The sequence below is a fragment of the Hyperolius riggenbachi genome, chromosome 7 (genome assembly GCF_040937935.1).
Source record: "Hyperolius riggenbachi isolate aHypRig1 chromosome 7, aHypRig1.pri, whole genome shotgun sequence".
Taxonomy (NCBI): domain Eukaryota; kingdom Metazoa; phylum Chordata; class Amphibia; order Anura; family Hyperoliidae; genus Hyperolius; species Hyperolius riggenbachi.
This window is the reverse complement of record NC_090652.1, coordinates 148544481-148558462: the sequence shown is the minus strand read 5'-3', so window position 1 is coordinate 148558462 and position 13982 is coordinate 148544481. Positions and strand designations below refer to the sequence as shown.

The following is a 13982-nucleotide window of genomic DNA, read 5'->3' as shown; positions in this document are numbered from 1 at the left end:
GAAAGGGCCCTTAGTAAGAAAAAAGTGAGGACTGATAAACTGTGGCTTCATATTACCACCGATGAAGTCCTATGGATGGAACATGCGAAAGAGCCGTATGGAAAAGCGGAGATAAGAGCAGATGAAGAACAGTATAGAAGAGAGATTGAGAAAATATGTTTTATAGAAATGAGAATAAAGGACAGAAAAAGATATGATTCTGGTGTAGAGTGCTTGAAGATGTGAACTAAGGAAGACAATAAAGCACAGGAGATGATATACAACAGGGGGTAACCAACAATGTACAGGTCAAAGAGATGGTGAAGGACAGAAGGTCATGAGGGTTACAAAGGGTAGTTGATTAGATGAAGATGAAGTAAAGGGATATAAAGTTCCATAAAACTGAGACTGTGGCATGTACCAGAAAAGATCATTAAAGAATGAAAGAGAAGTACAATATAGGGATAGGAAGTGCAAGAAAAAAATCAGTTATCCTGCAACAAACAGGTTTCTGCTGACTAAAGACGAAAGACATGGAAAAGGATGCAGGAAGGGAGATACAATCTGTTTCCCAGATGGTGATACCGGGGCTGTGGAGACAGTACAAAATTCATCCGACTCTGACTCCTCAGTTTATGAAACCTCTGACTCCAACTCCAGGTACGCAAAATTGCTCCGATTCTGACTCCTTGACTCCGGCTCCTACGTTTAATAGTTACTAAGGCTGTGGAGTTGGGACAAAAATCATCCGACTCCGACTTCTCAGTTTATGAAACCTCCGACTTAAGGTACCCAAAATTGCTCCAACTCCTCTACTCTGACTCCACAGCCCTGGGTAATACTTATACTGGACTATTATGCAACATACTATTATGCAAATCCCCATATTATGCTGTAAGATTGTAGCCAGGGATGGCTGAGGTGTCAGTACATAAATCTTATTACATCTTCAACTCCTCTGTTTATGATATTTCCAACTCCAAACCTGACCAGACTGGTCTATTTTACTATACTGTTTTTTATTTAGTACTAGTAATACTATAATAATATTATTTCCATGTTGAAAGAATATAACATACAAGGTATTTCATCACTGCTAAAGCACAGCAATTTTTAAAGCTATATGAAGATTCTGTCTGCCTTTGGGAACAAACCAAAGAACTATTTGTTAGGAAGCTGACACACTACCCAACTGGCCATACAAGCCTGTAACTGACTGGCATGTTTTACAGATTGATTAAGCTCCATAAAAAGGGCTGCTTTATGTACACGAGACAAGTTCACTGTAATGAAGGCACACTGTAACAATGTGCAAACACCACACATACAGCACATAAAATGAAAATCCCATCTGCCTGCACAAACAAGCATTGTAATAGCACAGTACAAAGTGCAAAGGCTATTTGCAAAGTGCAGTAAACCATAGCAACTTGAGCCCATGCTTTACTGATATCACTATAGAAACCAGACAGCTTACTTGTAGCTGAGATTTTTTAGTATTTATGTTTGCTGTCAATACCAACTGCTCATATTTCTTTTTAAATTAGGTCTGTAACATGACAACTAGCCGCAGAACATACAGTGAGGAAGATAACGGCACGGGACAAACTTCCTGTGCTCAGGTGAAAATCTGTCCCACATTTTATGGAGGGAGGCACATGCCTGCATGATAGATTGCCCGCCTCTTCCTGCTTACGCTGCTCCCATTGGCCAACTGTCACTAGATCAGTGCTCTCTATTCTTGCCACCAATATCATATGGCTAAAAATGGTGACAGTGGGAGCAGCTTAGCGCGGGAAGAGGGATGAGTATTGTTCCATAGACAGCTGCGCAGAGGCAGGGGTATAACAATAGCTCCTGCGACCCCCTCTGTCACAGTGGGTAGGAGCTAAGGGGTTTATGGAGTGCAAAACAGCACCAGCGGAGGTTTTCTTGCGTGCCCTTCCAAACTTTTCCAAAGAAAACAGGAAGTGGCAACACTTTATTAGCATTTATTATATCGAGACACGTGTTAAACTTATTAAAGCGGGCTTGTAATGCTGGGAACACACGATGCAATGTCCCGTTTCATCGACAGGAAGTTGTACTGTGTGTACATGTCCAAACAGCTCCCGACTGGTAAAGGAATTAATTTTCCGATGATAACTTTGCAAAATTGATCCCTTTCTTGATCAGAAACAAATCGGACATATCGGAAATAATCACCCGATTCCCGGGGATCGGGAGGGAAACTGCATTGTGCGTTCTCACCATAAAGGAGCATTAAGGCCACATCTGAGACACCTTATTATTCCCAAATCACTGCCCCCTTCCCCCCCTCTAATTTGAGAGTAGCTTGTACTGTGGCCTCCTCCATACCCAGCTCATCTCCTACATCCAGTGAATGGACATATGCAATGAGTTCCAATGACCAATAAAGGGCAGTGTAACCAAAGACCTTATAGATCCAATGTAAGTCCATTTTCATCATAGGTTTGCTTTACAGGAAGATATCTGTCTGGTCACTAAAATATTGTTCACCCTATGCACATTGCAAAACAGGTACATATCATAACACATGTACCTGGCTTTGTGATCATCACTCACAATCCTTGCAAGTGTCATTATATTGACACAAAGTGTATAGCACTGTCTTAGTCTGTATTTATTTTGCTGCTCTTATATTTTTAATTGACCTAATTAAAGTTAATTTTTAGTGCGTTTAGCAGCCTTTCCCTGCAGGAAATATGTAAGTGCCAAATAAAATGCACATGTCATGTGACCACGGTGGAGCCTGGAGCGCGAGGACTGCTCCCACAACCAGGAGTGGTAAAGAACGCACTTTCAACATGCGTTATGCATGGGGGGCATACATATAAGCCACACAATAGTAGCACGTGTGAATAAGCAGACTCCTCACTTTTTTCCCCATTTTAAAAAGGTCAGCTTATCTGTGAGAATATACTGTAAATAAAAAAATAAGGTGACACAACCAGATTTAAATTTACTAGGAGCAACTTGTTTTTTGCCAATATTTAAATCTTAGATTAGAGGTATTGCTACGTAGTTCGACCCCCACCCTCCCCATGTGTGCAGCTCCCAAACTCTCCTTCCAACCCTCTCTCTAGGTCTTGCAGAGAAACTGCAGTGGAGCTTTATACTTCTTCTACCTCTTCTAAGTGGCAAGACAGGTCCTCCTCACTTTGTGTAGCTTGGGCCACAGAGCCATGGGGTTTTCATTTCAGGAGGGGGACGCGTGCAGAATGCCCTGTCCCAGCCCCTTCTCGGCCCCTCTTCGCCGCTTCCTCTTGTCTCTGTGCTCTACCAGGAGAAGCACAAAGCACAAATGCAGTGTTGTAACCCCAGAGACGCAGCCATTTTTTTTTTTCTTAAGATGAAACCAGCAGATAGAAGGCTGTAGGAGTAGCAGTAACCGGCATTATCTGATCCAACTCGGTCCCCAGATCAGGTAGTATTTTTTTTTTGAAGTTCAGCCACTGGTTCGGGTCCATTTAAAGGAGTAGTTCTGTAGTTCTGCGCCTGTGCAGTAAGCCGCATAGAACGTGGGCTTGATTGACAGTGGCGGTTCGCGCAGGTGCTGTAAGGATGACCTCGGGGTCGGCCTCTGCACCGTGCGCGGAGACCGGGACGGCGGCAGATTGCGGAGCGGTCGGCGTGGGACAGTCAGCTGCAAGGGGCTGGAAAAAGCCCCAGGTGAGTAAAGCTTTTTTTAAATAAAAAAAATGCCTTATGACTCCTTTAAGAATTGCAGAGCAATGCTAAACTAGCCAGAATTGGTACATAGAGAAAGGCCAGGCACCATCCATTCAATCGCTTTATTCGGTAACCCAGACGTGTTCCATAAAAACATGCAAATAGGCATACAGTCTATGAGGGATACGTCAAACCTGCATCTGTAGACCATGATGAAGTGTGCGGAATGCGGGTGACCAGGGGTGGACGAGGTGGCACAACAGCCGTTTTGCACCGCCACGGCGCTTGTTCAAATTCTTTTTCCACACAGGGAAAAGCATGTAAACAAGCGCCGTAGCGGCGCTAAATGGCTGTTGTGCCACCTCTTCCACCCCTGGTCACCCGCATTCTGCACACTTCATCACGGTCTACAGATGCAGGTTTGACGTATCCCTCATAGACTGTATGCCTATTTGCATGTTTTTATGGAACAAATCTGGGTTACCGAATAAAGCGATTGAAGGAATGGATGGTGCCTGGCCTTTCTCTATGTACCAATTATAGCATGTTTCTCAACTGGATGCACGCCCTGATGCTGAGGACTCAGACCTGTAGTAAACTGTGGTAGAGAGAAGTGTGAGCAACGGGAACACAGGGAACACTTCCCACCTCCATTGCCAAGTGCAGGATAACCTTTCTCTATAGTGTACTTAGCTAAACTAGCCAGCACTAGCACTGCCATCTTTTTTTCTTGTTTTGTTTTTTTGGGGAGCTTGTTTAGCATTTAGAAGACTTTAATCTTTGTCTTGGTAAATGTGCTATGCAGACTTTACATTCTTAACATGTAAAAACTCCTTCCGTAACACGATATATATTAACAATATAATGAATATGCAGTGGTCTTTGCACATGCTGTCGCTTAGCATGTATTGGGAGGCTCTACCTGCAGCCACCTCTAAGACAGGTGCTCTTTGCCAAGGACACTTGGTTTTGGGCCTTGCTGTATATGTTAGCGCAAAGATCCCTGCACTTTCTGACGCTTTAAATGTATCAGGAGGCTCTACCTGCAGCTACTTCTAAGTCAGGTGCTCTTTGTAAAGGTGCACTTAGGAGTCATGCATGCTGAGGCACTTGGGTTTGGGCCTTGCAATATTTGATAATGCAATGGTCGCTGCACATGCTGTCACTTTTAAAGTATCAGGAGGCTCTGGACTGGAACACAATTTCGAGAACAGCTGAATTCCCGCGTTGAACACAAAATTCCAATTTGTTTCTGTTACGAAGATGAACTTAGTTGTGAAGAAGCGTGGTTGCGAGGTTCCGCATAAATGCGGAATCTCGCATAATTTTGCTAATTACGGCCATAATCGCAGTTTCGCAAATTGCGTGAGATTTCGAGTAATTGTAATTGTGTCATTACACTCATCACTATGTGCAGGCGATTGACTGGTTGAATTGATCAGCTCTGCCTGCCTGTGGTGGTTGGCTCTCCTAGTCTCCGTTTGTCGGAGCAGGTAGGGGAGTAGGTCACATTGTGCCCGTAGGGGTGCCACCTTCGCCTGTCTGACCCCCCTTCCCCCACTTGCGTTCCATCTATCTTCTTCTCTGCGTCTTGGGCCACACGCATGCGCACCTGCCCGGCACATGCGGTGACTCTCTGTACTCTCTGCGCACGTTCTGTCTCTGTGTTTCTCATCACAGAGTGCAAACCAGGAAGAAGCCTGGAAGAGGCGGGGAGAGGGTGAAGGGGCGTTCCTAACGCCAGAGGGGGCATTTTGCAGAAGTGCCTCTCCTGAAAGGAAAGCCCCTTCCCCTGTTAGTCTACTAACAAGCTGCTTGTCGGTAGATTCGGGGGGGACACAGCATGGCGCAGGGGGGCTGAGAGCGGCACAGAGGGGACACAGAGGCATGGCATTTAGATGGGAACATGCCTCTGTGTCCCATTTGCCCCACAAATCTGCCTCTGCATATGTTTTAGTGCCCCATTTTTATGCATATTGATATTTAGAAGTATATTTTGGAAATGCAATACCTTGATGGTTGGTCCTGTAGCACCATTTCCTGTTAAGAGGACAGTAACATTTTATTGTAGATAGTCAGAGAGAAGGTTGGAGATAGCAGCCAGTCTCTACCTGACAGAGCAGGATCATCCACAAGGAAACCTAAGCAGGTGCCTGGAGCCTAGTGGGTGTCAAGGAGTCCAGCTGCCTTAATCTCTGACCCTTCTCCAACTCATATTACCAAAACGACTATAAGGGGGAGCCAAAGCTACTATCTTGCCTAGGGCCTCATTTCATCTTAATTTATCTCAGTACTGATATCATCTGACCCCACCCACCTTCTCCTTGTCTGGCACTGCAACTCCCACTCTGCCAGCAATAGAAACTACAGAAGCCAAACAGCAAGATATTTTAAAGCGTACCTGAGACAAGCGTCTCAGGTACCATACTTACGTTCCTCGCCATCTCCCTGGCTGGCTCCTGTCACCCACAATTAAGTCTGAAAGCCTGGCCGAGTCACGCTTCGTTGTACATGCACAAACCTGGCCAGGCGTGCTCCCCGGTCACACTCCAGCAGCTGGGAGCGTTCTGTGCTTGCACAGTTCTACTGCGCAGGTGCAGAATGCTCCCAGGGACAGGAGAGCGATGGGGGAGCATGCCTGGCCAGGCCGCGCATGCGTGATGAAGGCTTTCAGGCTGAGCGGCATTAAGGGGGAACCAGAGACGCTTCATGTCTCAGGTTCCCTTTACATATAATAATTGCGAAAAGTGCAGACTTGCAGCAGAGAAAACTAGCAAGTAGCAAGTTTACTATTATGTGTGTTAAAAATGGGAGGATGAACTAGCCCTTTAAGCTTTGTCTAAATGCTAGATGTTCTTCAATCACAAACAACTGTCTTGCCTTAGGCCCCGTTCACACTGCACGCGTTTCCAGCTGCGTTTTGGAAACGCGTGCAGGTGGCCAACACGCACGACATCAGACAGTGCATAGAGTGCACTGTCTGATGTTCACACTGCATGTGTTCCGGACATGTGCGGTCCGGGAATGCAAGCTGCACGCATTTTTTGTAAAAACGCATGGCTGTCCCATTCACTTTTCAGTGATGGGATCAGCCACGCAACGCACACAAACGCGGATGGCGTGTGTTTGTACGCATTGCGTTCCGCACGCATGGCCATCCGCGTTTGTAATGTGAACAGGGCCTTAGTATGTACTGCGGCCCGCAACCAACAGTACAGGTTTTGCAGAAAACCACAAACATGCACAGGTGAGGTAATTAAGTGTCTCAGCAGCACTGATTAACTACCTCTGTGGATTTCCACAAAACATGCACTGTTGGTGGGCCTTGAGGACATGGTTGGGGAACACTGCCCTAAATGACCACAGCATACAACCACTATTTGTTGCCTACCACATGTCTGTATAGCTACTGTTCCTAAAACTGTCACCCAATGTGATCATCAGTTCGGAAAATATTAATGAGCATCTGTTAAAGTCTTTACTCTTTACTACCTATGAGTGTGAAATCTCTAGTAAGAATAACTACAGGGTGAATAGAGCTTGTAAACAGAAAAGTATGAAGAGGGTGGTCACGAAGGAAGCAGGAGATTTGGGCGCATGAGACAAGTGGACAAAAAGGGTGCCCCATTCACTTCCATTATAAATATCGTTTAATGTGCGCCGGGATAACGTTTAATGGGAAAAAAAGGCGCCGAAGATTATTAACGTTTTACAAACGGCGCCCGGAGATTTTTAAGGTTTTATAACTGTGCTTGTGATGATTTAACTTTACAAAATAAGCCCGTGATGAATAACATTTATAAAGATACTAAATCACTATTTCTAAAACATTTATAAAACATTATTATCCACCCAAAAAAATTATTTACATTTTTTTATTTACATTTTTTATTTATTAATGTTTGTAAAATTATCCATAGGGGGTCTTAGGTTTAGGCACCACCAGGGGGGTCTTAGGTTTAGGCACCACCAGGGGGGTCTTAGGTTTAGGCACCAACAGGGGGGTCTTAGGTTTAGGCACCAACAGGGGGGTCTTAGGTTTAGGCACCACCAGGGGGGTCTTAGGTTTAGGCACCAACAGGGGGGTTTTAGGTTTAGGCACCAACAGTGGGGTCTTAGGTTTAGGCACCAACAGGGGGGACTTAGGTTTAGGCACCAACAAGGGGGTCTTAGGTTTAGGCACCAACAGGGGGTCTAGGGGTTAGGGATAGGTACAGGGAGGGTTTTTAACAAACGTAAATATAAGTTTCAGTTTACAAACAGGGAAGATTAACGTTTTAAGAATTGCCGATCTCATACACATTATTTAATGATTTATAAAATCATAAAACACTATTTGTAAACGAAATTCTACACAATATTTTTATAAACGATAATACTGCTTATCGTTTACACCACGTGCCCTTTTTTCCCGACGCCCTTTTTTGATGTACGCGGTCACGAATGAATAGTTTCTGAAAGTTCATGGTATTCCCACTTTTGATGAGGTCACATGACCACGACTAAGCAACAGAAATCTGTACTTACTTAGATTGTAAGCCTCTGGCAGGGTCCTCCCTTCCCTAGTGTAATCTACAGGATCGTGTGCTCCTTTCCTATGACAGCCGGAACTTGTATTACTGGGACCACCTAACCATCGCATGATCATGTATCTTGTACCGTTTGCCTTTTATCGCTTTGTTCTATGTTGTATAACCTTGTTATGTCTGTCATCCTTGTATCATTGTATGTATTTATTGTCCAGCACTGCGTAATATGTTGGCGCTTTATAAATACAATAAATAATAATAATAATAATAATCTTAGATATGCTTTATTTACCATATACTGTACATGGGGCAAATTCTACAAACATTTTAAAAATATATCCATAAGCTCCCACTTCATGTTGGCCAAGTCAGCTACCACTGAGTGTTGAAATGAAAAATGATGATGTGAACATGTTTCCTTGGTTTGGCTAAGCATCTTGTTCTGCACTAAAGCAAGGGGAGGGAGGAGCAGGAAGGGGTGGGGCCTTATCTGGAAGACCTGGAAAGATAGATGTAAGGAAGGACAGCTGGACGAAGCAGGTTATTTCAGCGGGCGGCACTGAGCGCTGTGTGCCAAAGCTAGGCACCGTCATAGCAGCAATGCTATGCTGTAATTTGGGGCTCTGGCGGCTGCCAGACCCCGAATTACATGTCCCTCCAAGTTGCTACAACTTACTGCCACCTCGGAGTTTAGCGGCAGCAGGGAGAGCCTTCATTCGGCTCTCCCTGCGCCAAACTGAGACTGAGCGGCACTACAATAGTATGTACTCGGGCTGGATGGATAGATGGAGGGAAGGACAAATGGATGGAGTAATGAATGGATGGAGTAATGGATGGAGGGAGGGAGGGAGGGAGGGAGAGATGGATGGATGGATGGATGGATGGATGGATGGATGGATGGATGGATGGATGGATGGATGGATGGATGGATGGATGGATGGATGGATAGATAGATAGATAGATAGATAGATAGATAGATAGATAGATAGATAGATAGATAGATAGATAGATAGATAGATAGATAGATAGAAGGGCTAGTTGCAAAGATAGATGGATAGTGGGAGGAAGGGATGGCTAGATGGATGGATAGAGGGAGAGAGAGATGGATGTATAGAATAAGAGAGGCATCGAGGAGTGGAAGGAGGAAGGGAGATAGATAGACAGACAGACAGATAGATAGACCGACAGATAGATGGAAGAGAAAGAGGTATGAATGGATGGATGGAGGAAAGGAGGGACAATGGATGGATAGATGGATGGATGGATGGATAAATGGAGAGCTCAATGGGTGGATGAAGGAGGGGATAAATGGATGTTAATCCGCTGTCCTCCTCTGCGCTCCTTGTCACCATACCGATGGATGGATGGATGGATGGCTAGGAGAAAGAGGAAGGGCGGAATGGATGGAGGGATAGACAGAGGGGTGGAGGGAGAGACAGATATAGGGTGTGAGGTGTCGGTAGAAGGAAAGAGGATGACAGAAGGATAAACAGAGGGAGAGAAGCAGGGAGGGATGGATGGATGGATGGAGGGTGGGATAGAGCGAGGTTGGGGTGGGGGGGAGGGGGGAGTGAGAGAGAGGGACAGATAGGTGGATGGAGGGAGAGATGGATGGATACATGGAAAAAGGTATGGATAGATGGATGGATGGATAGATAGATGGATGGATAGATAGAATGAGGTAGGGACACAGGGATGGAGGGTTGGCAAGTCCTGTAAATATCCATTTGTTTTTCAGTCGGGCTGGGCTACAGTCTTGTAATATCTGTATTTAGCCTCATACTAGCAATGGTAATCCCAGCATTATACAGACAACACAAACATAATTAAACATGACTTGCAGTATGATAGGAAGACAAAGGATGACTGTTATGCCCATCTGAGGTAATTCAACACTCAGAGATCTCAGGCAATTACATGCAGCAAGTGAAAAGCATCTGCTCCCTGCATCCACAACTGTTGATTTGCAATTCATGTCGGCAGTTCGTGCATCAAAACATCACCCAATGAAACTCTCAGCTCCACCCAGCAGACAGGAAAACTCACTTCAAGTCAGACACAAACCAGAAGGAACCTGCCTACAATACACAGCTGATAGAAATCATCTGCACATGTCACATCCCAATTAACCTCATGGTGAAAAATACACTGAGCTGTGCTGTGACACAGGACACACACAGCAGGGGCTTTTTCCATCACTGTTCTTGTGTATTCATGAAATGTACTCACTTCTTCAGATATGAATGGGAGAATGTAAGCTCCTCCAGAGTTAGGGATTGATATGATAGGTTATATGCACACATAGAGGAGCATGATGGCACCATCTGTAGAACTGTACCCATCTAATATATGATAGATAACTTTGCTCCTGTCAAAATGTACAATTTCGTGCAATGCACAAAGACACGTAGGCAGGGATCACACTTGTTGAAATCTCAGGCGTTTTGCCACAAGGCGAAAAAAGGCAAAAACACAAGTGTGCCTTTCCCTTAAGGGGAGTTGTTTTCAGAAGCCATATGCGATTCTTTAGAACATTTTTTTAAAAAAAAAATTACTTTTCTGTACAACGCAATGGATTCCTCGCTGAAATTCAGTGGATTCCATTAAATGTAAAACCAAACGCCTGCGCTCAATCGTTGACAAATTCCCTTACGGTATAATCCAGAAAAAACGCTTGCGAGGAATTGTGATCCCTCCCTTACCTGCATTTACCTACTTTTTTGCTTTTGCGTTTACCTTAGTACCATTAGTTTTGCAAAAGAAAAACAATTTGTAGTACTATGAATGGAAGCGCACACTGGTCCAGGCTTTGCATGGGGCACAGTGGTCTTTAGGATGGGTTCAGACGGACGGCTGCTGGTGTCTCGTTTAGCCAATGGTAAACACTTTTTTGCTACCGAACAGAAAAGCATTTGGCTTTGGTTCCCATCATTCCGTTTACAAGCCTTGGGGGCTGTGGAACAGTGAACTCAAATACCGCTAGAAGTTACATGCAGCATCTTGGAACATTCTGTCAACTGCAGCATTTGCGGAAATCGGCAGTAAACGCATTGAGATGAGTGTTTCCATTTACCTCAGGACATGGTGGATCCTGGCACTAAACAACGTAAACACCTTCCATCTGCACCGCCCCTTAAAGCCATTTATAAATGGAGTTAAAGTAAACCTGAGATCAATCAAAAGAATAGAATTATACATATCTGGAGCTTCCTCCAGCCCCCTTCAAGCTAATCGGTCCCTCGCCATTCTCCTCCGCCACCTAGATCATACAGTAGATGCCCCATTATCTTGGCAAGTCGGACCGTACTGCGCGCCACGTCACGCTCCAGTCGCTGGGAGCATTCTGCGCCTGTGCAGTACCACTGCGCAGGCGCAGAACGATCCCGTCCAGGGAAGCGCGAGGGACTGCGCCTGCACCAACTGGCCCAGGTAACGGAGAATCGACTGGAGGATGTAAGCGGTGGAGGAGCAGGGCGAGATACCAATTAGCTTGAAGGGGGCTCCCGGGGCTGAAGGAAGCACCAGGTATGTATATATTTTTTTCTCTTTTGATTGATCTCAGGTACACTTAATAGCATAATAATGGATTTACAAATATAGCCTGACAGCACAGTGGTGTGTTCACATTGTTACAACGAATTGCAATTTATATTGTTAAGTTATGCAATTGAAATTACTGCAGATGAATGGATACATGGATGGATGGATGGATACATGGACGGATGTATGTATAAATAGTCCTTCCTTTTTTTGCTATCATCCTGCCATTGAGCCCCTAAGCTTTGGTTGCAGGTTCCCTACTGAAAACAACACACTGACTTGTTTTCTAACTTTTAAGTTTAGTTAGTCGTTCCCTGGAGCAGGTGACTTTGTGCTGCTGATGCTGCCAGGTAAAAGAACTGGGTTACTAGACTGATACTTCTATCTTCCATTCCACCGACAGCAGTTTAGTGTCACCAGGATACATCATCTCAGCCCCTTCCCTGCAAGCACTGACTTGTTCACTGGCTAAAGCTAACTTCTCAGCTCTCATTCAACACGCTGAATATTCAGCAATCACTGAGAAAGAGTGTGAACTGTGAAGGAAACCTACCTGTATATACGCCATCTTCACTCAGACTGCCATCAGTCCCAACTTGTGCCTGTGCATGGCGTGGCTCCCTCCGTCCCCTCTCTGCCCTCCACCAGGCATGGAAGAGAAGACGTGACTTGTTGGAGTGATCAGCACAGGTCTGGCTTCTTCATGGTGACACCTTCTTTCTGTAGACAGGTTCTCCTGATCGGGAGTTGGATGTCACCTTACAAGCTGTACCCTGGTTTATTTGGGGGATACTATCTGCTCCCGGAAAGGGCTGCCTCCTCCCTGTCACACACTCTGCTGCTTTCATGAAAGTGTCCTATTTGCTTGCTTTGCCTGTTTTGCTTGGAAAGCTGCCTCTACCAACTCACTGTCGCCCCTAGTGGCCTCCGGCATGTTTTGAAAGTTCTTCCCGAAGGAAAGATAATTTGGACATCTTTTATAAGTTTAAAAAAAAATCTATATAAAAAAAACGATTTTTCTATCCAAATTATACTGTCGATCTTTCTGAAATTATCTAGTCATAATTTAATAAGTATGAATAGTATTTATACACAAGCATGCAATAGCAGGATCTGTTCAGCCAAAACATTAAAACCACCTTGCTAAAGTTGTCCATTTTAGCTGCTAAAGTTTCAGGGCTTGTTCAAATTGCGTCCCGCTTGCATTACCGTTCACGTTGTGTTTTTTTTGTAGCATTTTTTTTCCCGATTCCCGCAGCTTGGGGAAGCGTTCCATTTTTGTGAAAAGCGCGTTTCTAAGCGCTTTTCCCGAGCGTTTTTTTAATTCACTCCCTGACGCAAGTCAGGAAGTGAACTCTTTAACCCTCACGCAATCCCTGCACAAAGGATTTTGTGAGAGTTTTGCATTTTTCCTATACCTTCCATTGAGGCGGAATTGCCCCAAAAATGGTCCATGCACCACTTTGCTGACCACACAGCGCACAGCCCACGCTGATATGAACCTTCTCATAGACGTTCATTGCACAAGCATTCAGGGGGCAATTTGAAAAATCGCCTGCGCTTGAAAAAAGGCCGAAAACGCCTCTAGTGTGAAGGTGCCCTCAGGGCTGTTTTTGTCTCCGTGAAGCTGGCCCCCTACAATCAGCACAAATAACAATCCCATCATGTTTGGTTAGTGCTACGTTTGCACACAATTGTGCTGCTTTTGTTTTAAGAATAATAGCAATTGCTGTTTCCTAGAAAATAACATAATTATGCCCCTATACAAAAACAGACATGAGAATGGTATGTTTGGATAGTGTCTGTATTTGTGCAGAAAAAGCATCATTCTATCTTTAAGGGCTCGTTTCCACTATTGCGGTGCAGAATCGCCTGGATTCCACCGCTGTTGAAATTCCATGAATTAACATGCGGATGCGAATTTTTGCGCGGTTTTTGCCGCGAATTCGCATGCGAATTCGCATAGGTGAGGGTATATGCGAAATTAACCATGTCACTGCCTGTTTGAATTACATTGGTACCTATGCGAATTTGCATGCGAATTCGCATGAAAATTCGCATACCATAACCGCATGCGAATTTCCTATTAAATACATTAGCGGCGATTCGCATGCATTCCACTCGCAGGCGAATTCGTTGGCTCTTTTGTGCGTTTTTTTACCGCTGAAAAAAACGCACCTCAACAACGCTACAGTGGAAACAGGCCCATCCACTTGCATTACATGTGCGAATCTGCATGCG

General features: G+C 44.8%; 1 protein-coding gene across 3 annotated transcripts in view; it reads right to left on the bottom strand.

Moving 5' to 3' along the window:
- Positions 1-12594, bottom strand: part of SYT17 (synaptotagmin 17) — a 263433-nt gene extending 250839 nt beyond the window's left edge. For all 3 annotated transcript variants that reach the window (XM_068246850.1, XM_068246851.1, XM_068246852.1), the window contains exon 1: positions 12295-12594. In XM_068246850.1, coding sequence (XP_068102951.1) covers positions 12295-12309 — 15 coding nt within the window. In that variant the 5' untranslated portion in view covers positions 12310-12594. The remainder of the gene's footprint in view (positions 1-12294) is intronic.
- Positions 12595-13982: the final 1388 nt, after the last annotated feature.